This window comes from Vulpes vulpes, chromosome 3, assembly GCF_048418805.1.
Source record: "Vulpes vulpes isolate BD-2025 chromosome 3, VulVul3, whole genome shotgun sequence".
NCBI classification, from domain to species: domain Eukaryota; kingdom Metazoa; phylum Chordata; class Mammalia; order Carnivora; family Canidae; genus Vulpes; species Vulpes vulpes.
In genome coordinates, this window is record NC_132782.1 from 88028754 (window position 1) to 88054632 (window position 25879).

The 25879-nt window shown below is 48.4% G+C and overlaps 1 protein-coding gene across 3 annotated transcripts in view; it reads right to left on the reverse strand.

Moving 5' to 3' along the window:
* Positions 1–25879, reverse strand: part of SDK1 (sidekick cell adhesion molecule 1) — an 885268-nt gene that overhangs the window by 119375 nt on the left and 740014 nt on the right. For all 3 annotated transcript variants that reach the window (XM_072753253.1, XM_072753252.1, XM_072753254.1), the window contains exons 21-22: positions 23124–23315; positions 19985–20106 (exon numbers count right to left, since the gene is read on the reverse strand). In XM_072753253.1, the coding sequence (XP_072609354.1) occupies positions 19985–20106; positions 23124–23315 (314 nt within the window). The remainder of the gene's footprint in view (positions 1–19984; positions 20107–23123; positions 23316–25879) is intronic.

Consider the following 25879-nt stretch of genomic DNA (forward strand, 5'->3'; position numbering starts at 1 on the left):
GTCCTTGCTGCTGATGAGCTCCTCTGGAATCTGGAGTGCATCTGGGCCTTTGGGAGGCTTCCGTGAACAACAACCCCTGCCCCCGTGTCTTCCCAGGCTGCTACTTCTGTGCTGGCAAGGCATCTTCTGCATACCTGACATACAACAGAGTGCTCCTCCTACCTGTTGCATCCCCTTAAAAACATGACATTCAGAGGAATACACAGTATGTGTCAAAGATTCCTTTTGCTCACTGATGTGGGAACCAGAAAGGTGCTAACACTGGTTCAGAGAATACCAGACTCAGAGTATTGAGTATATGGAGTCCAAAGTATATGGAGTCCACCAACAAGGACACTGCAACAAGGTGGCCAAGTTAGAAGTAAAACTAGTTATAAGAGCGCGACGATCCTAACTTCTGGGTGTGTAACTTTCAATCTTCTACAAGGGTCACATCTAACTTCACAGAGGGTGGGACAAATCATAAATAGTAAGACAAACACAATTATAGTTTTCAAGACAGATGAGTTGTAGGCAGGCTTCTGAAACCAGGCCCTAGTACAGGAGTCAGCACACTACGGCCCGAGGGCCAAATCTGGCCCACCTTGTTTTGTAAATAAAGTTTTCTGGGAACATGGCCACACTCCTTGGTTTGTGTTTTGCTAGTGGCTATTTCCATGCCCCCTCGGTAGAGCCATGTGCTTGCAGCAGAGACCATCTGCCCAGAGGCCTGAATTATTAACTCTCTTGCCCTTTACAGGAAAAGTTTGCCAACCCCTGCTCCAGTGTTTTCGCCAAAAGGACATGCAGTCCTCCCTCTGCCTCCGTTCTGAGGTGTCTTGCTGTGTTTATTCTCCCTTTTGTCAGTGTGAGAGCTGCCAGGCAGATTCAGGGTCTTACTCTTCACTGAACTCCCAGCATCTCCCCCAGGGTCCAGCCCCACTGTTGGCTTGGTGCACAAATGAATATACAGTGGCCACGTGCATGATTTCAAGATCGGTATTGAAAATGGGTTTTCTTGCGCAGAACTCCAAAAGCAAATGATTACTGAAAATGTGATTTTACTTACAGACCTCTGAAGGTGGGGAGGGGCGCTTAAATTTCTATAATAAAAGGTTTACATTTTGATCTAAGGAGACCAGAATTCTTTTTAGTGGGAAACAGAAGTCTTTTAACACTTGCTGGGCTCCTCTGGCTCTCTAGTTAGATTTCAAAACCATCACGACAAAGTGTTCTAGAAGTAACTGGCTGTTCACTAATGATGCGCTGGACATACCGTGTGGCAGAGCTCTTTAAAGATGAAACAAATCAGAGCTCCATGGGGAAGCTGGGATTTTGACAGGTTTTTTTTCTTCTACTTCTTTTAAAGCTAACAAACAGCACTTTGCAATACTTAATACAAAAGCAGAAATGCCACACATTTCAAATACCACTCATCGGGGGGTGGTCCTTAGGACCCATTAGGGAGCTGCTGTCCTTCCTAAAGCACCAGGACTTGCTGCCCTGATCACTTTCCTCCCTAAAGGCTCTGACTGGCGAGTCTGCTTCCCTGTCTGGCTGGGAGGCTGGGGGTTCATTCAATACCTGGGGGTCCCAGACCCTGCCACCCTTGCCAAGTGGGCTTTTCCACCAGAGCTGCACCTGTCTGTCCTAGGAAAGCCTCTGCAGTTGGCGTGGCCTCCAAGGAGGCAGATGGAGGCCAGTCTTCCCAGGCAGGACCCAGGCAGGTCCCAGGCAGGACCGCCAACACTCTGCCGAGGCCCTGGTGGCCACAACGAAGTCAGTGTCCTGGAGGCCAGGAGATGAACGGCTACTCTGAGGACGGTCATTAACCTCATTCTATGAAAGGCAACAGCAGACCGAGAGCAAGCACAGGAACCTGAGTCTGTTGCTGTGAACAGGGAGAGGAGGGAGGACGGGGCTGGGCAGGAGGAGACAGCTCTCCTTTCATCCCCAGCTAAGAGAGGGAAAAAAGACTCTCCAAGAATCTATTCCATGGAACCCCACCAAGCCAAGTGCACCCTGCTGGCTGAAACTCTGGTATCAGCAGGAAACCCTGCCTGTCAGGCAACTTCCACAGTTACCGAGTAGCCTCTTGTTCTGAGGGCTGGCCCCCATGTCCCCAGCTGAGTGCAGCCCCCCAGTGAGGATGGGGGGCACACAGGGCATCTCTGCATGGCGCTGCTGGCAGGTCATGCATGACCAGGAAGGCACTTGGGCCTGAGCAAGGCCCAGGGCCAGTTCCCAAAACATCTACGATCCTGCTGAGTGGTTGGGAAATTGTCTCTACACTTGACCAAGGAGGGTTCATGCTTTGCAACAGCCTGAGCTGTGTTCCCCAGCCCTCCCTCCATTCACAGCCCTGCTGGCGGGTTATTTATTTATTCTTTCCTCATTGTTTAACATTCTCTCCATCTTCAGATGCAGGAGGATTGGGAAATGATGGTTGTGTCTTCTACTATGTGGGGCATCAAGAACATTGGGTTCTCCTGGCCTCCTCTGGCCTCGCAGTTGTCTCTTCTCTAGAAGGTTCCTCTTGTGCCTCCAGTGACCTCTCCTTTGTCTCCCTCAGCATCGGTCTCCTTCCTCCCAGCATTTGGTGTCCCTCCATGGATGGCTCAGACCCCCGTGTGTGGCTTTCATTCTTACTGACCCCCAGGCAGACGCTTCTAAATTCTGGTCATCTCTGGGCCAGTCTGATGGCACTGGGGTCTGCATCTCTGTGAAGGAGCTCATTCCTCATCAGTCACCCTGCACAGACCTCTGGTCCTGTACAGGCCCCAGAATGCTAGGACCTTGGCTGCCGCAGCCATAAAGGAACATTTGGCACCAGCAAGGTCACCTCTGCCGCCCCACACCCCAGGCATCCTGAGTCTGTGCCCACCTGGTCCTCCCTGTCTCACTTCCCCTGAGCTCCCTAGGCCTCCCTCATCTTACAGTCCCCAAATGCATCCCCTCCCAAAATCTCCTTCTAGGGACAGTTTTCCCATGAAGTGTTCCCCTCCCATGAAGAGGCTGCTCCTGTGGGTCATCTGGGCCCCCCTGACAGTCCCCATTCCAGGATCCCGGGTTCTGAGCATGGCCGCCTCAAATCTGGGAGTCCCTCCCTCCCCACACTTGCCTAGGCTTATCTCTGAAGCGCACGTGGTCTCCTCTATGTCTGCGCCTTCTCTCTCATTAGACACAACACCTCTCAAGGGCAAACAGGAATGCTCACACCTCCCTGTGCCACTCAGCAGGATTTTGTGCCACTTCCCAAGATGCTGAAATGTCCACGAGGACTTGGGCCCCATCATGCTCAGACCGGGGTTCAAGGGGAGTGGAGGGGAAGGCAGGGGGGCGCAAGAACCAGCCTGCTACCTGCCTTGTGATGTCAGGACCTCAGCCTTGCCTGTAAAGCAAGGACAGCAGCGACTTCCCCCAAAGGTCACGGGAGATTCTGGTATGTGAAGGGCATGGGGCACCCCGACACATGGCACTGTGCTCCGACCCCAGCAGCTGGCTTCCCACAGACACTTGTAGCCAGAAGCTAACCAGGCTGCTCCTACCAGCTGCCCTTCCTGTCGCCCATCCTGCTTAATCACACACCCTGGCTCTGCAGCCACTTCCCCGCAGGTGTATCAGCCACACTGCTGGTTTCCCTATCTGATCCCTGACATCTGGGGCTCTACCCGACACTGGGGGAGCCACCCCAAGGAGGGACTCAGCCAAGCCCTAGAGACAGCCAACAACTCACCTGAGGCACCTTTCAAATGTAAACCACCAGTCCAGAGCCCATACTGTACACCCTCTTCCATGGGCTCTCACGCTCTGGCCCACTGTCCCGCTGCCCTAATCACCCAGGGTCAGGGATCAGGCAAATAGCCATTGTGCCCTGGAGCCCCCCGAATCACTCAGACTAGCCGGTCCCCAGCCGGCTCACCTCGCCTTGCCCCTCCTCCCTGCAGAAACCACAAGCAGGCTCTCCCAACAGTGCCTCCTGACCAGCCCTGGTGCTTCCCCGTGTGGCCCCACGTGGCAACCCAGGCCCCCTACTCCTGGAACTGTGACTATGACTATATTTTTAGTGAGTTGTCTCCTGACCTGCTGGCCTCACCACACCTGAATAAAAAACTTTATGTTTTAAAACAACAAGTGCCATGCAACTTCCTACCTCTGCCTTTCATGCTGCAGTCCTCCCTTCACCCTGCCATGCCCGGCATCCCTCCCGCCCCCACAGGAGCCTTCTGTGGCCACTGCAGCCTGGCCCCATCTGCTTTTGGGTTCTCTTTCAGCGGCACGTTTCATCTGTGTCAGCCAGATTATAGGTCAGCTGTCCCTCCTGCATCCCCCCAGGCTGTGAGGTTCTGGAAGTCTTTAAAGTCTAACATTGGGCATGAGACCCCAATCCTGTAAAACAGTAGGTGCTTAATAAATGCTTGCTGGGTGAATGGGTGGCTGAATGAAAAAATACAAAACCTGATGACCAGAAAAATGAAAGAGGGGTGGACCTAAAAATCCAACAAGGGAATTAGGATGGAAGATTTTGAGCGGTCCTCAAAAAGAATAGGAAAATATTTGTCTCGTAAAGTTTAATTTGGTTTGATGGTTGTGATTTATTTATACATTGACCTCTATTTACTGAAAACGACACTTGTAGTAGAATGTTTCCCTCAGCCCTACCTGCACTGCCACTGACAATACGACATTTTCTGCTCTGTGGTATTTTTAAAAGTCCCATAACAGGACCTAAAAGGATCTGATAGACTAATGAACAGGATGTCCAGTTTGAACCATTCATCTTCTATAGATTTCCCATGCTGGTCAAGAAGTGAAAGAGAAAAGTCATTGTCAGGGTGTTATTAGGGATAATCAAGCCAACAGTTAACATTCTGAACTATCCGAGTGTGTACTTTGCCACCGCCTGTCACTTGGGGCTGGCGCCCCTATGCTTAGGCAGAGGCATTGGCCCTGAATAAAGAGAGACCCATCTCAGCACTTTAATCCAGGTGACCGAGTCATTGGTGAAGGAGCCATAGAGTCTGGTGACAGCCCTCCTCTGCGTACTCAACAGAGCATTCAGAAATAATGTCACTCTTTTTCTTCCTATTATGACAAAGAAATTCAACTACAGGCAGAGCATATTACAGCTGAGATGCTCACGGATTCTTATCAAGGGGGCCACCAGCAGCCCTCACCTCCAACCATGAGGAGGAGAGAGGGGACAGAATTAATGACTAGAAGTCCCCACCTACAGATCTCACAGTGATGAGACAAAAAACGTCTGGCCTATGACCCTGCAGGAGACAGACACACTGGAAAGCCTTTCTAGCATCAGAGGTAATAGCCAGCTACATAAGAAGGGGAAACGCTTTGAAAGCATGGGAACTCTGTCCCAACTGGCACTTGTGCCATGACCACCCCCCACCCAAACCCCCCTGCCAACAGGTAATGGGCTTCTCCTGGCACCTCCTTTCACATTGCAGGCCCTGTTTTGGGTCAGAGGTGAGCACTGGGAACAGGACATGCAAGGTCCCCAGGAGACTCTGTAACCATGTAACCGATGGAGAAGAGCATTTCTGTGACAAAGCTGAGCAAAGTGAGAGGCTCTGGGCCCTCCTGGCTCATCTGCTTCTCAAGTGGGTGGGCCTTTGCTTGGAGACAGGAGCCCGGGCTGCGCTGGCCTTGGTGGGTGTTAGGTGGGAACAGGCCACCCCTCTGCGCACACGGGCTGGCCTGCACCCTCTAGGCCAGGTGAAGCCTGAGTGTACAGCACGCTGTGGGGGATGTCCCCTTGCTATTCACGGCCTCATTTATACTGGGGAAAAGGCCAGGGAGAGCCAGACTGGACATTTTTCAGGCTGTGGGATTCTGGTTCTGCGTGAGTGAGTTCTAAGTACCAGCAGCTTATTCTCTGGTACTCTCAGCTGACACTCTGGGTGTTTGAGCCTGGGCTGGCTTCCGGTCCCGGGAGCTCAGGCCTCTTCCCAAGCCGCACACCTTCCCGTCACTGTCACCGGGGACTCAGCCCTCCTCAGTTCTCTGACCACAGAGCACCTTCTGCCTTGAACTTGCCTGGGCCCTGGTCCCACTCTGACCTGGGCCTGGGCCTGCTTGACTGTCCAGGTGTTTCCAGGCGTGGCCCTACATCCTCCCTGTAGGCCTCCCCAGGCACACAGCCTTTCCTCAAACGCTTGCCTTGACTTTATTATTTTTACTATATGCTTCATTTATTAAGTGCTTAGCACGTGTGAGTCCCGTGCTAGAGCTTTCAATGCATTGTTCTTCCCACCACGTGTCCCAGTGTGCGTGGGCTTCACCTTCTCTGGCCAGCTAGTGTCCACGGACCCTCTGACAGCCAGCAGCCTGAAGGCCAGCCCGTCACAAATGTGCTGATCATCCTGTTTTGGTGCTGGGATTTGCTGGTTGGCCTGTCCCTCTCCAGTCTTGCCTTGGGCCTTAGGGGCCCTCACCGTCCCACCCATCCTACAAAGGTCAAGGACAAAGCTGCAGCTTTGAGGATTTTATTGCAAGAAACCTCAGATCTCTCTTAGCCTCCACATTTCCAAATTTGCTCTTTAATACTCTGATGGATTCTTAAAGGGAAAGAAATCACTGAAAATAGTGATTATTATAGAGAAAGGGGACAGTTTAGAGCAATACCTTAGGGGAGCTGATTATGCACACCTCCACTTTCAATTGCAAGGTCTTCATATATTCAGCCTCTTCAGAGCCACAGCCGTTTGTTTCCCCCTGTAAGGCTGGGACATGAGTGTCTCTCCTACCTGTCCAGGTTGGCACAGGACAAGCTCAGCAAGGACCACAGGGAATGGACAAAGGTACAGAATGGAGGTAAATCCAGCAGAGCAGAGAAGAGCTACAGTTCCAGAATTCTCAGGCAGCACACTTGGCTTTGAAGCCCCGGAGAACTTGGACATGAAGAGAAACACCCAGGCTGTTTGGGCTTCTACTTGGGAGGAGAGAAAGTCCACCTGGACGTCCTTCCTGCAGGTCACCACTGGGAGAAATTCACAGCGAGAGGCCTGGCTTGGGCAGGTTAGGGCACATCTGGTAAGCCATGCTCATAGGTAAGCCTGCCAGCACACGGGAGGTAAAGCAAAGCCTAGCTGTCCATTCATCAGCCTGTGACCCAGTCCCTCAGTGGGAAGGGCACTGGGCAACACAGAACATTGCCTAGCACCTCAACTTCTTCCAGGAACACTTCTCTCTGAATGCCACCGCCGTGGACCCTGGGGCTACCTGGGCCATCTGTGACGCCTCACCTGCTCCATCTCCACTGCTCTTTAGTTACTGAGAGACCACAGTTGGATGGGTTGTGCTTTATTTTATTAGGCCATAACACTCTCTAAAACAGGTCCTTTTAAGAAAAGGGTACTATTATGTACAAATAAGCACTACATGGGCTCTCTCTCTCCTTCGCATTTTCGGAATGAAAACAGTTTTATCTGTGCCACCAGCATCTTCATTACAGGAAACCTGCTCGAAGCAGCCTTTAGAGAAGACTAGATGTTATTTTGGCTATTAGAGCACAGCGAATGGCTGCAGACGGCAGGGGTTTACGGAGGGAGTGAGAAGGCAGACAGGAACAGCAAATGAAAACATATAACATTTGCATTCTTTCCTTCTATGTGCACCATAAAAATGCAGGAAGAGATGTTTTGCTCACTCTACAGTCAAAGGTTACTAATTAAACAAAGCATTACTGAGCCAGAAATACCTATAAAAGCTGCTTTCTAGAACTTTAACCTACATCTGAGCATCAGCTTACTACAGGGCCTTGCAATGCGCTCCTCCAGGGATTAGGGTCTTTCCTTCCATAATTCACTGAAGATAATGCTGAGTGATACAACCTTCCTGGTGCGCTTTAAAAAGTCAGAATTTAAAGGAAACTTTTCTGCAAAGATGGTATGATTGAGAAGCAGATCAAAGGGAAGAAAATACCATTATCCTGCCATGAAGTGCTTGGTAGAAGCCAAATCCTCACATCTGGAAGGCTGCTAGGCTGTTGCCTGCCCTGACCAACAGACGTGGGGGCTCCTCGCAATGGAGCACAGATGCCATTTCCTTCCTGGGCCTCCACCACCACCCGAACTGGTGCAGTCCCTCCTTCCCACATTCTGCCGGCACCCGGGGCTCACTCTGAAATCACGCCCTGCTTCCAGAGTGGTGAGTTGGATGGGCAACTTCTCACTGGACCTGGTGCTCCAGCACCTTACTCCTCTCTGAACTCTGACCTGCACCAAGCACAGGGCAAGAGGCTAGGCCAGGGATGCTGGAGTCTCAGGGCACAGAAAGCCTGGGTTCAGCTTGCATCCATCCAAAGAGAATTAGGTGAGGAATGTTCTGGAGGTTTCACTTAAATCAGTTACAGTCTCAAGGGCCCTGTTGCTCTGAATTTAGGAAAGTTGGAGATTGCCTAGACCACAGAACCCATGAGATGTTCTCAGAAAAGTAACTGGTGAGTTGAAGAGAGGCTTCATGGAGGGAATGTGACATGAGTGGACAGTACACATGAAGGCTGGAGACATGGCCCCTGCTGCCCGGAGGGCTGGAGGGTATTCAGAGGAGACTGCATTTGCAAAGTACCTCATGCCTAGATAAGGCAGAGGCATGCACATCTCAGGTAAGTAAACATGACAAAGTATTTTAATTTTCTAGCAACCTCTCAAGACAGGTATGAATATCCCTGCTTCATGGCCAAAGATCCTGGGCTGGGTGGCCTGCCTGCAACCACCCAGCTGGGACCTGGAGGAGCTGGGATTTGAGGTCCAGTCTCTCTGACCCCAGTGCCTGTGCCATTTGTCCTCATGTCACTGACCATTTCATCCGGGCACCGTGTATCCTTGGGGAACTTTGGCCTTTCCTGGAGGACAAATGGGACGGTGAACCATGGGAGGTGGCAAATGCCCAGGAGGTGACATGGGAGCGGGGCAGGATGGGGTTTCTTGAAGATCTCGTGGCCAGAGTCCTGGCACTAAGAGTGAGAAGAGGAGCTGCGGATCTGCTCTTCTCCTGGCTGAGGTGTGAGTGTTGGCAGGTGATGGGGGTGGGTTGGAGTGCATGCTGCCTAGAGTGTGCTGAAAACTAGACTCTTGCCCAGTAGTGAAGTGTCTGCCAAGGCATTTAGAGAGACTCCCCCTCGTTAAGTTTTAAGGGCACACTCTCTGCAATATGCCTTTGAGGTCAGTAGGAACAAGTCACAAATAAAAGCAGGATTGGTTTGGCAAAAATTTTTTAAAAAAGGATATTCATATTCATGCTAGCCTTTGCAGCATCATCATGAAATAGTCTTGGGGATGACTTACTGTATGATTGAAAACCAGTCCAACATGTTCAACCAAAACTGAATGGATTAGGACAACATAAAGAAGGGTAGCAGTCTATCGATGGAGTCAATCCAGATGTTGGAGGAAAAAGGCATCTCTTTCATGTGGCCAAGCAGTCACAGGAGCAGGGCACGCTGGCCCTGTGACAGAACCAGCTCAGGGCTCCCAGCACACAAGCAGTGAAATGTCCATTGCCTGTCTTCTGTCTTCTTTCTTGGCCATTATTCTGTCCTAAGAAGCCCAGGAAAAGTCTATAATCCTTACCTTCTGGGGTTTGGAACTAAACTTCTTTTTATAGATGAATGATTACTCTCTGGGAACATTTAAACACAAATGGTTTGGATAATGAGCTTTAGGGGGAAAAAATTCTCTTTTGGTTTTGAAGTTTCAACTATCTGCACCACTACCAAACTTTAAAATTTTTTTTTAAATTTTAAAATGCCTTAGAATATTTGTAGGGGGACTTCCAGTTCTGGCAATATGACAGACAAGATAACTTTTAAGGTTAGCCTCCTGCCCCAAAGCCAGAGAAGTGCTAGTTATGGTACAATAGATGCCTGGTCAAGTACTAGGGGAGCAAGGGACTTATCCTGAGGCTGATACATGTGGGAAGTGAAGCTGTGACCAAACTCACAGCAAAATCTAAGCAAGCACTTCCTGAGGGAGAAGAGACTTGTAATAATCACAGCCGAGGATAGAGAGAAACACAGTGGACTTGAAATACTGGACATAAGAACAAGTACGACTGGTTCAGAATTAAGGAATTTTAGGATCCTGTGCCACTGGAAGGAAGAGAGACATAATGATTAACTTTAGATTCTGATAACCTACATTTGCATGTTAGATTTTTTAGGGCAGTTGGTGGTGGGAGGCAGGGTCAGGACCTGTGCAAAGGTGTCCAAGCTGGTGGAAACCCACTCATGTGGGAGGACTGTCCACATACAGGGGGATTTGGCAAATAAATAAACAACTGAGGTTAGTGGGAGCCAAAGAAAGGCTAGTATAGATGTGGAAAGGAGTGGCTTGAATAAACAAGCTGGAGGTACTAAACTGTATTTGGAGGTGCTAGTGTGAATGAGTGGTTTTCAGCATATGTAGATAGACACAGAAATAGGCCAAGGTGTAGATGTGTGTGCACCTGAGGGTATGTATTTCCTAGCTGCAGGCACTTGGAGAAGGCCTGAACATAGTGACATCCAGTAGCAATGAGCACATCTAGTGCCCAGATCTTGGTTTCTAAACACTACTCTCCACTGAAAAGATCCTAGTTCCTTGGAAAAATGGCTAAAAACAGAGAGGAAAGAATAAAAGGAGTCTAGAACACCTTGTTGTGCCAGAACACAAGTGTGTGCTTAGAGTTACAGGGGCATGCGAGGAGAACACGAGAACCAGGTAGAAGGGCGGAAGAGCCAGAGCACCAACATAAGTGATGATAGCAGTGCATTAGTATCTGCTAAGTAAAGAAGGAATCCGTAAGTCTACACTGAAGTCAACTAATAAATGAATAAATGAATGGGATGAAAAAACTGTGCACTACAGTAAAAGTCCAATCAATAAATGCAGAAGAAATAACTGAATTAGGTCACTATTTGGTGCCCTCATTGTGCTAATTATTTCAGTAAAGAAACTTTAGTTGATGACAAAACTAGTGGATGTGAGCGGGAAGGGGAATGAGATTTTCACAGTATCTTGCAGCGCCTCCCACAGAATACTTACTAACTGTGGACGGGAGGAAAGGAGCTCTGTGTGGAGAAACCAGGCAGATGCCGTTTTAATCACATGAGATAATTAACTCCACCAATCATGGGACCTACTGATGTCATATTGAACCCAACAGGGTGCAGTGGGAGAAAACCACTTCTGTGACATTCTGAGCAAAAAGGGATGATCTTGCTCTAATCATAAAGAAATGTACAAATCCGAATTGAGGGGTATTCTAGGAAATGAATGGCCTGAACCCTCAAAAGTATTCAGGGCATGAAATCAAGGATTGGTGGGGGAATTAATCCAGGTCGAAGGAGACGGGAGAGCTGTGACAACCAGGGACAGTGTGTCATCCAGGGCTGGATCCTTTTCCCACCGAGAACATGTTGGGACAACTGACCAAACTTGTATGGAGTCTCTGAGTCTTTGTAGTATTCTTTCGATTTTTCTGTAGTTTTGAAATATTTTTGAGGTGAAAGGCAAATGTGAACTTCACGGAAATCTCAAACTCCTTTAACCAATGGCTACAAACTGAACCAGTGGTGAGCATAGCAGCCTGGGGCGTACCCCCGGGGAGTCTGTGTTGCTGGCTATGGGCACTGCACCCCAGGACCTTCACTACATGGGACACTCTCAGACAGATCTGGGGGAGCATGACCTCTGGGGAAAGGCATGAAACCTACCCAGACCACGCTTCCCTGGGGAAACCGGAGCCTTTAAACCCATGTGAGGAGATGTGGAGAGGCTAGATCACGGTGTTTGCTCGGAGATCCAGTGCCCAGAGTCCCTGTGATGGGACCAGCACAGCAGAGACTGTAGCTTTTTAATCCACTGTGCCACCTAGCAGTTATCACCCACAAGGCAGTGCCCCCAGCCCCCTACTCGCTAAGGCTCAGCCAGGACTGGGAAACCCAGAAAGCCTTGGGATGATGCCCTAGAGGCTCTGGGTTTGAAGCCAAGTTCAAAGTCAGCAGCCCTGCCCCTCACACTGCCTGGAGGGCAATCAAATCTTTGTTTATGAAAACTGGTAAGAAAATAAACTATTGATCTTAAAAGCCAAACCAACAGCAAGAAAAGGCCAAGTTCACTTGCGAACATGAATGCAATAATCTTAGCTCCAAACCAAACCAAACCAAACCGCCATGGTGATCAAGCTGTATTTATACCAGGAACACTGGAATGGTCAAACATTAAAATATCAACATATATCATCCTTCCAACAGAGAATGGAAGTAAAACCATGAACATCTCAATAGATGCAAAATAATGTTTTGATAAAAATAAACATTAATGATTTTCTTTAAATCTTAAAAAGCACAAAAATCAACTCCTAGCAAACCAGGATTAGAAGAGTTGTCTTAACCCGATACAGGCTAGCTATAAAAACAAGCAAAAATACCATAAATTGTACGTGTTATAATTGATTATAAAATCTTAAAAAAAAAATCTTAACAGAACTTCTTGAAAGTTAGTAATAAAACAATAGTCCTATCACGGCTCCAGTTCAATGTGCTATGGGAAGACCTCGCCCTCCCATTGAGCTTACAGAATAAATAAATTAAAAGAAACAAAAAAAGAGAAACAGAGGATATGAAGATTTCAAAAAAAGAAACAAAGCTGTCACTATTAACCGATGATAGGACTCCTTTGTAGAAAGAGAGAGTAGAATTAATAAAGTAAGAAGAGAATTCTCAAGAGTTTCTGGCTATATCCCCTCCCACAGGCTGAGTGGCGGCTTTGTGCTGGTCATTAAAAGAAGAAAAAATATTCAAAAATAAATTGTTATCCTATATGCCAGCAGAATGTCAGAAAATGTAATGAAAAATCACACACACATTAATTAATCCTCATGGTGATCTTGGAAATGGTACTGCTGACCCAATTTCACAGGTGAGGAGATTAAGGCTCATAAAGAACTTAAATACATCAAGGCTCACAGAGCAGGGAAAGAGGGTAGCAAGGAGAAGTGGAGCAGGTCTACCTGAGGCAAAGCCCATACTCCTTCCTTTTTCAAAAAAACTTTTTTTTTTTTAAAAGATTTTATTTATTTATTCATGAGAGGCACAGAGAGAGAGGCAGAGACATAGGCAGAGGGAGAAGCAGGCTCCCTACTGAGCAGAGAGCCTGATGTGGGACTCGATGCCAGGACCCTGGGATCACGCCCTGAGCCAGAGGCAGATGCTCAACTGCTGAGCCACCCAGGCGCCCCTCCCATACTCCATCTATCACAGTTTTTGAGGCACGCTGATTGCCCCAGACTTTTCCTGCATGTTTCAGAGCAGAGGGAGGGTAGGAATAGCCCAGTACTTATGCCAAGAAGAAAAGAGCTGACAAAGATGTACAGGCCATGTTCCTGGATAGAAGACTCACCATCCTAAGACATCAATGAGAGTTGCCAGAAAAATCCTAAACAAGGTGAGTGGTGTGTGTGCATGTGTGTAGCTGCAGAGGTGGGAGGTGGTCAGAAAGCGCTCAACAGATATTCAAACACATTTTAAAGCCTCTATTATTAAACAATGTGGTATCAATGCATGAATAGCCAGACTAATAGAATAAAAAGTTCAGAAATAAACCCAAGTGCACATGGGAATTTAATATCACAAATCAGTGGGAGAAAAAAATGAGACTTTTTATTAAATGGCTTTGGGATAATCACATAGCTATTTTCAAAATTATAAAAATGGATTCATACCTCACTCCACATACAAGGACAAATTTCAAATGGTTGGCGAGCTAAATGCAAAAAAGTAGCTTTACCAGTGCTAGGAGAAAGGTGAATTCTTTTATAACCTAACGGTGGGGGAAACCTTTCTGTGGCTGACAACCCAAAAGCATGCAAGAAGTGACGGATAAATTAGACTTCTACTTCTTTTGGCATGGCAAAAGAATTTACATAAACATTCATTGTCTCATCCAGCAATCCCAGTCCCAGGAATCCACTCCAAGGATTCAAGATGACTATGCAAAAGACCAAAGACAACCTTCTGGGAGAATAACGCCCCCATCTCGGAACTCCACACTCTAATTCCTGGGACCTGTGAGTACAGTTTCCTGACACGGCAAAGCGACTCTGCAAATGTGATTAAGGAGAAGAGTTTTGGAATGGGGATATTATCCTGGATTATCTGGGTGGGTCCAGTCTATTCACCTAAATCCATAAAAATGGCAGAGGAAGACAGGAGGCTGGTCACAGACAGGAGATGGAAGGAGGAGGAGGAATGGACCCATTACTGCCAGCTGGGAGGGTGCAGGAAGCAGGGCCACGGGACCAAGAGCATGGTGGCTGCTTGGACACTGGGGATGGTGACAGCCAGGCTCAGTTCTAGCACCACAGAGGGTGAATTCTGACAATACCTGAACCAGTAAGGACATGGATCCTCCTTTAGAGCCTTGGGATGGGGATGGAGCCCTGCTGACACCCTGATTTTAGCCCAGGAAACCCATATTGGACTTGTGAACTACAGAACTGTGAGATAGCACATGAGTATTGTTTGAGCCAAGAAGGTATTGGTCATTTATGATGGCAGAAAGAAAAGGGGTGTGCACTGCGGGTGCCTCCCCTGCAGCAGAGCCCCAGCCGAGTCAATGAGCTCTGGCACACAGACATGGGGAGGACTGCGTCTGTGGGAAGGGATGAGGAAGAACTGCCTGCAGGATCTTCAGGACATGCTGTCAGGTGAAGAGAGCTGGGGGCAGTGTGCTGCATTCTGAGTGAGAAGAGAGGAACACACTCGAGGTATTTGCCAAAAACCCCCAATAAACCTAAAACCTAATATGGGGCTTTTGGGGGACAGAGGCCACAGAGTGAAGGGGGAAAGAGGAACTTCTCTGGATACACCTTTTCTGTGGTTTTGACTTTGAGCTGATGTGAATGAGTTACATGTTAGAAAATAAATTTCAGTTATTTTAACAATTTTTTTAAAAGTTAAATGATTTTTAAAGAAGGCAGTCATTAAAAATGGAAGCAAAAGAATGAAAACACAACCCTGAAATGAATGAACCTTGGTTTGTATTACGTTGTAATTATTTTCACATAAAGAAAATAATTTAGAACTCAGTATTTTGACCATACATCGGTAGCGTAATATGGCTCAAGGACAAATACTAACATCGCATTCAGTAGTCTTATTGTGAGTAGTACCATTGAAATTATCATTGTGAAACTCTTGATACGATAGTAGGATAATGAAAATAAGTGATGATGTTAATATTTCTAAAAGCACAATTTTAGAAAAAAAGGTATTTCAACTGCAAATTCCAAGTTAAAGTTATCTTAAATTTGCCTGGAAATAGCAGCATGAACTCATGATGTTTCCTTTTTCTGTCCCTGGGAAAGGTCAAGAACGTCCAGCTGGAGGCAATGAGCACCCTTCTCCGCCCTCAGTGCCCAGACTCTGGTCTTTAAACACCATCTGACACTAAACGAAACCAGGTGGGAATGATCCATCTGAGCTTGAGCTGCAGGACAGGAAGGCCCAGGATGATCCCGGGACATCCTGCTGTGTATGAAGTCATCAAAGATTGGTAACTCCATGTCAGAAAGCCCAGAACATGACATGCTCCCCACTGGCCAAGATGGGTCAAGGTTAGATTCAAAAAGAATAATGACTGTAGGTGATTGAAGTGCACTGAATATATTTTTAAAAACTATACTTTCATATTGATAACTCAGGGGAAGAGATAGTAGAGATGAGGGAGGGAGGGAGAGATGGAGGGAGCAATGAATGAATGAATGAATACTGGGATAAGCGGGGACCAGTTCCTTACTCTGAGGCTGGGAATTCAGGAAAAAGACTCAGCATTTATCCCACCTTCCTGTGTTCAGAGTAACTGACCTGCCTGAGGGATGAGGGACACACTTCTTTTCAGATGACAGAAAATCACCATTTTGAAAATCTTAGGAAAATACTTCACTCAGGAAAGACCATCCATGGCTGAGACCAGTAAGTGTGAGGTTGAGGGGGGAACTCACAGCGTCCTTGGTGTCCCTGAGAGTGGGATGCGTGGCCACTGTGTGTCCTGGCGTGCTGCAGAGTGGGGCACATGGCACCAGCTGGGGACCGCATCAGAGTGGCCCCAGTCTGCAGCAGTCAGTCCTTCCCCACGGCCCCACGTGCTGGGGTTCCACCCACATTCACCCCTGGGCCACAGGCAGGGGACCCTCTTCCTGATGCTGTCTCATGGGTCTACATCATTCCCCTCCTTCATCTCATCTCCTGGCATTTTATCATCTCACATCATAAGAAGGGTAGGCACAGGACAGTGAGCTGTTCTGGGAGAGAGACCACATTCACACACCTTTCCTATGGTATGTTGTTAGGATTGTTCTATTTTACTTTTGGTTATTGCTGTTCATCTCTCATGGTGCAAATGTATAAACTAAACTTTGTCATAACTATGTACATCTTGGGAAGAACACAGCACACACAGGGGACTGCATTACCCTGGTTTCAGGCATCCCCTGGGGGTGTTGGGATGTGTCCCCCAAGGATATGCTCATTGAGGATTTGGAGTGAACCTTCTGTGTACAGGAAACAGGAGGCTGAGGAGCCAGGGACAGCCAAGGAGATAAAGGGTGCCCCACTGATGCAGGACAAGCCAAGGGACAGCTGACTGGGATTCACAAGCCATTGCTGGGGCTGGGCCAGGGGCAGGGGGAGGAAACTTCTAGGGGTGATGGATTTGCTCATCAACTTGATCCTGGTGACGGTTTCACAGGAATGCATACATCTAGGTCAGAGCTTATCAAATTGTATATGCTAGAAATATCAAGTTTATTATGTGCCAATTAACCCGATAAAGGTGTTAAGAAATTTCCTTAAACACTTTATGAGTCAGGACAACCAAATGCATAGTGTCAAGTTTGTGTGGATCTGGTTTTCATCAAAACCACAGTAAAAAGATGTTCTTGGAAATTTTCAGGAAATTTGAATGTGGACTGATTATTAGATGATATTAAGGAATTTTTAAGTACAATAATGGCATTATAATTTTGAGAGTATGGATGTTTTAATGTAAAGGTTTTCTTTCTTTTTTAAAATTTTTATTTATTTATGATAGTCACAGAGAGAGAGAGAGAGAGAGAGAGAGAGAGGCAGAGACACAGGCAGAGGGAGAAGCAGGCTCCATATACTGGGAGCCCGACGTGGGACTCGATCCCGGGTCTCCAGGATTGTGCCCTGGGCCAAAGGCAGGCGCTAAACCACTGCACCACCCAGGGATCCCAAATGTAAAGGTTTTCTGAAGGAAATATAGACATACAGACGAGTATGCCAACCACAGGTGGACAGACAAGATAAGCACATCCCAGACTGAAAAGCAACATTCCCAGCATTTGGGAGGCTCTGTCAACCCCTCCTGTACTGCGGAACCACAAGGCCCCAAGGGGAGCCAGAACCCCAACACCAAAGATGACTTCTTGTTTTGGAACTTTGTATAAGTGGAATCAAACAGTGTCTACTCAAAATGTGAGTCTGGCTTTGTTTGCTCAACATTACGTTTGTGAAATTCATCCATATTTAGTTTGCACATATAGACAGAGACACACCCTGAAAACTTCATGGTGAAATGACATGTGGTCTGAGATGTGCTTTAAAACACTACAGCTGGGGATCCCTGGGTGGCTCAGAGGTTAAGCATCTGCCTTTAGCTCAGGGCGTGATCCTGGGGTCCTGGGATCGGGCTCCCTGCATGAAGCCTGCTTCTCCCTCTGCCTGTGTCTCTGCCTCTCTCTCCATGTCTCTCGTGAATAAATAAATAAAATCTTTTAAAAAAGTAAAATAAAACACTACAGCCAAATCAAACCATCATGCTGTATGCCTTAAACTTAGACCATGATGTATGTGTGCCAATTATTTCTCAATGAAACTCGGGGGGGGGGATAGATGTATAGAGGTGTATACAGATATAAAATTAGCTATGTGTAGCTATGTATCTATAAAGAAGTTAAACTAAGCAGATTAGCCACTGATGTTATCATTCCATACACAAATATGACCATGTAATTTTGCATAAATGACTTCATATAAGAGAAGAGATACTACATTTGATCTGCTTGTTTGTGCATCAAATGATATGCATGTGAACATCTTCCTATGTCAGTGAGTCAATAAATGTAGACTTTGCCATTTTTTCATAGCTGCATTTATGGCATAAAAGCATTTAAAAAAAAACACCTCAGCAACAATAAAAGGGGAACTAGATGGATCTAGGTAATAGATCAGGCGAAGCTAGATCATGGGCATGTAGGAGTTTGTTTTGTCATCGTCTTTCCTCTTGGGTATGTTTAAAACTTTTCAATGTTAAAAATCTAAGGACGTGGTTGTGGGATGACGGTGCAGAGCAAATGTGCTGCAGCAGAGAAGCTGCTCTGCATCCACCATGCTGATTCCTCTTCTCAAGGAAACTAAGACAGTTCCCAGACCCCCTCTTGTGTAACTGGAGTTCTGGTAAACAGAACACAGACAGGAGTAGTCTGATCCTGGCTGGCCCTGGAGGCAGGGAGTAAAGGCCTTATTTGGGGAGCCAGAAGATGTTGGCATTTCCATGCCACTGCACCCTATGTGAGTCTCACGCACAGGTCTGAAGCTTGAGACCTATATCCTTGGCATGCACAGGGCTCAGCTGTCCCAGGACAAGTGATGCCAAGGACAATACCACGTGATTCTGTCTTCCCTGACCAGCTATTTCTGATGGACCTTGAAAGTCCAGAATTGCTTTTCATGAGATAAAGTGATTTTTCTCCTCCATTTTCCTCTATGTGTTTTAAAGTTCACTTTTATCATTTTGGTTTTCATTCACTGGGGACCTATGTTTTCAATTTGATGTGAGGTAGGGACATTCTGTTGATTTTTTTCCTAAGAGTCGTTCTAGCCCCTTTTATCAATGGGACCCAACCAGTTGGTTTGCACTTTCAGATTCCTGCGTGTCAGTTTTCAGAAATAGTTTCTTTTCTTTTTTTTTTTTTTTTTTAAGATTTTGTTTATTTATTCATGAGAGACACAGAGAGGCTGAGACACAGGCAGCAGAGGGAGAAGCAGGCTCCATGCAAGGAGCCTGATGTGGGACTTGATCCTGGGTCCCCAGGATCACACCCTAGGCTGCAGGCGGTGCTAAACTGCTGCGCCACTGGGGATGCCCTCAGAAATAGTTTCTTAATGAAAGTTTTGAGGATGTATGTGGACTTGGTCTCTAATTTATGGCCAATTTCCAAAAGCAAGTCTTTCAACAGAGCACAAGCAAGTCTTACAACAGAGCGCAAGCACAGCTCCAAAAGTTACTGGGATTTTACTAGAGACAACTGTTCTGACACTATACTCTTCCACACTTTGTCTCTTCAGCTTTTTGTCTCCTGCTGTTATTGGAACATGAACTGTGGCTTGTGTGGTGCCCCAGCCCCATAGAACCCCATGCCCGTGACCCCATGGGATCTGCCCCTGGGCTCTTCTGAACCCATGCCTCCACTCTTCTCCACACTTGCTCCCTCGGGCCTCCCTGCCAGTCCTCGACTGTGACGTACATGTTCTTTTCTCCCAAGACGGAAATTTGTCCTCTTTGTGTCCTGCCTGGAACAGTGCTTGGGAACACACATGCTCTCTACACAGGGTGCGTTCATTCACAGGACACACAAGTTGTACCAAAAAAAATCTTATTTGTACATCTGGTAGCTTATTGTTACATGGAATTAAAAATAAATAAATCAACTATGCCATTCAATTTAGGTCCCTATTTGGAGCTGAAAATTGAATGTTAAGCCTTCTCATCATTTCTTCTGTGGTCTATTCAGACCCCAACCTAACATCCTGTCTCATCCTGCCCCTGGCAGCCCATCATCTCCAGTCCCTGGCTCACATCCTGCAAACTTGACCGCCTCCCAAACCCCCTGTCCTGAGAGTCTCTGTGCCCCTAACCAGCCATTCTGCAGAGCATCAGTCCCCTGTCTGGAAACCCTGCTGTCCACTCCCAGTAGAGCATACCTGGCCCTCTACGATCCACCTGGAGATGGAGGTCTTCCCATCGTAGCCTGGTCGGAACTGAAGCGTGGCTGAGCGGGGGCTGATGTTGGAAATGACCAGATTGGATGGGGCGCCAGGGAGCTCTAGAGACAAAGGAAAGGGAAAATGTGGAGATACAAGTTCACGAAATGCACCAAACATGTCAGTAAGTAAGTGGTTTCAAAATGCCTCAATTTGTTTTCAAAACCATGTTAGTGAGAAGCCTGCTTGTGGGAACATGACCACAGCATGATCCTTACTTTCTGGGGTCACCCATCAGGCATCATGGCCTCTGAAGTGGGATGAGGACATATCCCATGTGGGGACACATTTTCACGTGGCCTCTGGATGATCCACTCTGAAGGTCAGGACTCACTCATCTCTGTGCACGGCAGGTTATGGTTGAAGGACAAAAGGATGAATGGATATCATTCTTTCAGGCTCCGAAAAGAACACAACCAAATGTCCACCCTTCCTTTGGTGGTGACCATGATGCTGGGGCAAGCCGAGTGGGGCGGGTGGGAGAACGCACGTGCCACATATCTGCTGCCAGGTGTGTGGGTCCTGAGCCTTAGGCTCCTGGGTCTGGTTTCCAAGACAACAGCATTCAGGTGAAAGTGCAGAGCCCTCCCCACTCCACCTGAGTTCAGTTGCTCTGGCAACTAAATGGGAGGAGGGGGCTCTGAATGGGCTTTCATCCTGTGAGGTTACCTGGGGCTTGAGCCTACTCACCGAATAGGGCCCTTCTGGCTGGCTGCTCCCCCAAAGAGCCTGTCCCACTCAAAAGTGAAACATCGTGAGTTGGAAATGGCGGGGGCTCTTATCTTACTGGGCTACTCTAGAGAAAGACAGTGGAATGGAAGGGAGAGGGGAGGGATGCCAGGCAGGGAGTGGAAACACTTTGCTGCCTTCACTGCTCTGGGGAACACCCTCGGGTCCTCCGGAGCTAGGAGTGCTGGAAACCAGGACTTGCAGAGGAACAGTAAAACCACTTCAGTGATCAGGTCAGCACTGGCACAGCCTGGGTCTCTAGGACCTCGAGGGGCCTTTCCACGTCTCATTTAATGAATCTGAAGCAGAAAATGTTTACATCGAAGGACAAGTGACTCTTGTCTTTGGATGTGTCAGCTCACTAGATCCTTTAAATGGTGCTCCAGACATTAATGGATGTGCACTTCAAGCTCAGCAAGCAGAATACAGTCCTCCTGAGTGATGGTCACTGTGAGGTTGCTTCCAGCCGACACTCAGGGCACTCAGGGACACCCCAGGATCCATCCCTGGCTATGGCGGACCCGACCTTGACGTGAAGCAGCAGCACCTCCATTGCTTCCTTCACCTTGGTTCATCAAAGTTCACTGGGCGCAGTGGGGCCCTGTCCCCTGGTGTCCTCACTCTGCAGGTCCACCCACCTGGACTGAGCCCAAGCATCTCAGGGAAACCGGCTCACACATGCCAGTGCCCCAGAGTTACTGTTACTGTCAGTCTGTGTGTGTGAGATGACTCTAACAATGATACTTTACAATGCCAGCATCACTAGGTATTAGAGTGTTATCAATGTAGGGTTTTTTTTTTTTTTTTTTTTTAAAGAGAGAGAGCGTGTGTGCACAAGTGGGAAGGGGCAGGAGAAGGAGAGAGAGAATCTCACACAGGCTCCAAGCTCAGCCCGGAGCCCATGATCTCACAACCCTGAGATCATGACCTGAGCCAAAATCAAGAGTCGGGTGCTCAATCAACTGAGCCACCCAGGTGCCCTTGAGTGCTAACAATGTTTTAAATGTGTGCTATGGGAATGCACTGTTTGTGTAGAATAAACAAATATTTCTGTCAGCCAAAGACTTCTTTCTTTAAAAAAGTAAACTTATTTTGTAAATGCCTTTAAGAAACACCAGATTACCTTTGAGTGTGGTCCCCGATGAGCAGCATACGCACACCCAGGGTACCTGCTCCAGAGGCAAATCCTCCAGCCTTGCTCCACACTTGGCAGCCTAGCCATCTGCTTTATGAGTAGCCCCTGGGACACTGCTATGGGTGACAGTGGCCAACTGCTGCCTCAGAGGGAGGCTACTGGCCTCCAGATAGTGTCCTAGGAGGTCACCTTGCTCAGGGGATAGTGAATGCTGTGCCCTCATCCTTCTGCCACCACATAGAGCTTGTAGGGCTGCCCAACTCTCTCTGGATGCAGTCTCTGTGAGGAGGACACACGCATTCATGTGCATGTTTCTTTCTTTACTGTATGCATTTTATTTGCTTTGCATCCTGTGCAGATCATGAGTGGCCCCCTTCCCAGAAGACGGCTGGGCTAGGAACATGGGTCTGGAGGCGGATGGTGCTAAAGGAGGACGTGCTGATTTCGGAGGGAGCTTCAGGGCTTTAGCCTCAAAGACCAACTGACACAAGGCCAACAGGCATCTTCTAAAGAGCAAGAGCCCCACAGCTTTAATTTCAGAACTGAACCGAGAGCCCTAAATACCTCTTCACATTTCCTTGTATTTGTGAACTCCCAGGAAAGACACTTTTATTTTAAATATAAATTTTAAAATTAGAGAGGAAAGAGTGAAGTACAGTTCTCTGAAGCCGAAATGAGTGTGCTGTGTGTTTAGGGAGATAATCTGAATCTCAGAAAGGACAGGAGGGTAGGGGCAGCTCATGCCCACATCACAGAGTGATGGTCTACAGCCACTGGCACCCACGAACACCCTGCTCTCCCTCCCACCGCCTCCTACTCCTTTTTCTTATCTCAGACCAAATCTCCACTGTTTCACTGAGTGAATCAAGGTTTATGCTTCCTATTCTTGGTTTTAATACCGACGCCTCCTACTGCTCGCTCTTGGAGGAAGCCTGTGTCTCCGTGTGTGGGCCCTGACTGCTGATCTCCCTGGAGGGCAGGACTTTGGGGCCAGCTTGCTCTCTGGGGCACGCTCCCTCAGTCCACACCTCAACAGCAGATAAGGCTGGAGGACAAGGCTGACGTTGAGTCCTAGTACACTTGCCACCCCTCGGCAAGTGTAGCAGACACCCATCTTCTAAAGGACCCTGGGTGTGCACAGGGCTGCCATCCACCCAGAGTGCCTGCAATATCTGAGCCATGCCCTTAGAGACACGGCAGCAGGGTTTTACTGACCTGGGGGCACTCCAGAAGAAATGGTGGATGAGGTTGCCAGGCCGGCTCCCGCAGTGGTGACAGCAGCCACATCAATGGTGTAGGTGGTGAGTGACGACAACCCTTTGATTTTGTACTCATGAGTTGTGTTACTGAGGGTGTGGGTGAGCCGAGAGCCGTTCCTACCGTACACCTCCCAGGAAACCTGGTAGCCTGGGGAGCGAGAACACAGGATTAGCAGGGCCGCCTGTGAGCTGAGGGTGGGGCTGGATGCCACTGTTGCTGTCACAGAGGACCTAAAACAGCATGAAAGCCCAGCAGATGTGCTGAAGCTGGGAGAGAACCTGCTGCTCTGCCCACATGGACTCCCAGCTGGGCCCTTCCTCTGTCCACAGTGTCCCCGTCCCCCTGATACCTGGTGGGCTGTGGGAGCCCGGGCCCGCCTGCGGGTGGTGACCCTGGCACCCGAGCTGCCTTAGGGAAAGATGAGTGACGGCGCCAGCCTGCAGTGCCCAATTTTGCCTCATGGCAAAATGTGGATGCATTTCATCAATATTTCTGTTTTTATACGCTGATATTTTCATTATGCACTGCTCTAAATCAGGAGCTTGCTCCTGGGTTGCAACTAATTTGTGGAAACACTGCCACTTTTTCCCTCATGAAGTGATTGATAGAAGCTCTCTCCCGTGCAAAGTGCTTGCTCTAAAAAGTCCCTCTGCCTAAGCGCATGAGTTCTGCTGCCTCCCCAATATCTGAACCCTCTGTTTTCCTGCCAAAATCTGATTTTTCCCTGGTCTCTGTTCAGTCCAGTGGGGCCTTGTGATCACAATTTATTCAGCCTTGGACTCCACTGCTATTTTAAGCTCAGAGAAGAAAAGCCCCAGCAAGATCCTGAATTGACCCCCATGGAGGGGAGTTTATGTGGTTAGAGACCCTGCAGAGGGTCTCCTAAAGCGGGAGACACTGATGGAAGGCGCTTGAGGGCCCAAAGGAAAGGGGAACTGCTGAAAACACTTGCACTTCCTTCTTTCCAGTCAATAAACTCACAGATACCGAAACACCAAGAGGCATCTTAAAGCTCATTCTGATGAAAGCAATAAATATAGTTAGAAACTTGCGCTTGCAGGTAAACAAGAATTTAAAGAGTATATCGGGACTTTAATATTTTGAAAAAAAAATTAATGTCAGAAGCTGCTGCCATCTGCGGTCCCACAGCCCAGCTACTACCTACTCCAGGACACTAGGACACCAGGCCCCCAGGCTGACAGGACATCCAAGGGGGAGCAGCAGATGGGCACCCGGCTGCTGGCCACCTCCCTGCACATTGTACCTCCCCTGTTACCTTTTGGTCTCTGCACAGGCCCCTGTGTTCTGCTCAGCCCATCTGGGCTGTGGGCTGCCCACGTGCCCCCAGACCTCGGTGTTCCTACTGGCTAACCACCCACTGCCCTGCTCCCTCTGGACCCCAGACTCTCCCTCCTCATTGCCCACCCGCCCCACGTCCAGCCTCGGTGCCTCACTCAGTGTGCCAATCAGTTCTTTTTATTTTGTTAATTCAGAATTTCGGATCTAATCACACAATTAAAAATCCAGCCTTCTGGGCAATGAGTATGAACAGCTTCCAGCACACACAGTGCTCCCAAAGTTCCTGTGGTGTTCTGAGCACTTCGCTGACATTAGTTCATCTAATCTCATAGTGGAACTGCGAAGTCACTACCCTATTTATAATGGAGAACGCCAAGGTGCAGAGCCTTTTGTGAACTTGCTGGAAGCTGGCAAGGACTTCTAGGGTTGGCCGGGCCCCACACTTCCCACGGAACCTCCCGAGGCCCTCTCTCTGAAGCCTTGATGCTTGCGAGCAAACCCGACCACTCCCCTGACCTCAGAGGTTTCCACCGAATACATCATGAGACAGTTTGATCCTCAGGGTCATCCCTGAAGGTACAGGAGGAGAAGACTTTGCTATATGTTTTGTTTTTGTTGTATGTTATGATTTTATTTGCTTAAACACTGTTCTTCATCAGAATTTACAAAAATACAGCACATTGTTTTTCACAGTGACCCGGAATCCAAACTTCCAGCACCCTCAGTGGGGGCAGCAGCACTGGGATCTGCTGTCACATTGGGTATGTGGCTGGGCTGCTGTCGTGGATGCAAAGCCCAAGGGCCCTCACCTCCTCAGGAAGGGCGTAAGGGAAGCAGTGCCCTGAGGCATGGCTCTTTGGGCTGTGCGTGGATGTCTCACTGCCTGCTCTAGCCTGCAGGAGGAGGGGCAGCCCCGCCAGCACTGGGCGTCTTCAGCGGGGGTCCTCCTTGCTCCCAACACTGCCTGAGACTAACGACCCCAGGAGCTTCAGAAATAATTTTCTGTTGATCTGCAGTAAATTCTCTACAAGAGAGTAGTACATCCAATCACAAGCTGTCTGTCTGCATCCAGGCCCTCGTAAATCAGAGTTTACGCAGGGAGAGTGGAAGATGCTGGAATTTAAAATAAGCACAGTGGGCAATCTGCTCTTGGGCACTCTGCCCCTCCTCAGGATGGCCCTCTCTTTCCGGCCCCAAACTGACAGGGTGGCCTGGGGCTGCTCACCGCGGATTGGGGCTGATGAAGTACGGCTGGCAGCAGGTGTCTGGAGCATCGGGTGCCCCGTGCAGAAGACCAGGCCTGGCCGTTGTCATCTGCCCCAAAGCCATTCCAACAGCAGCTGCATTAACAGGAAGGCTCCAGGACAGTCTGTGGGTTCCCGAGGCTGGGTTTGCCCATAGACCAGGCTTTT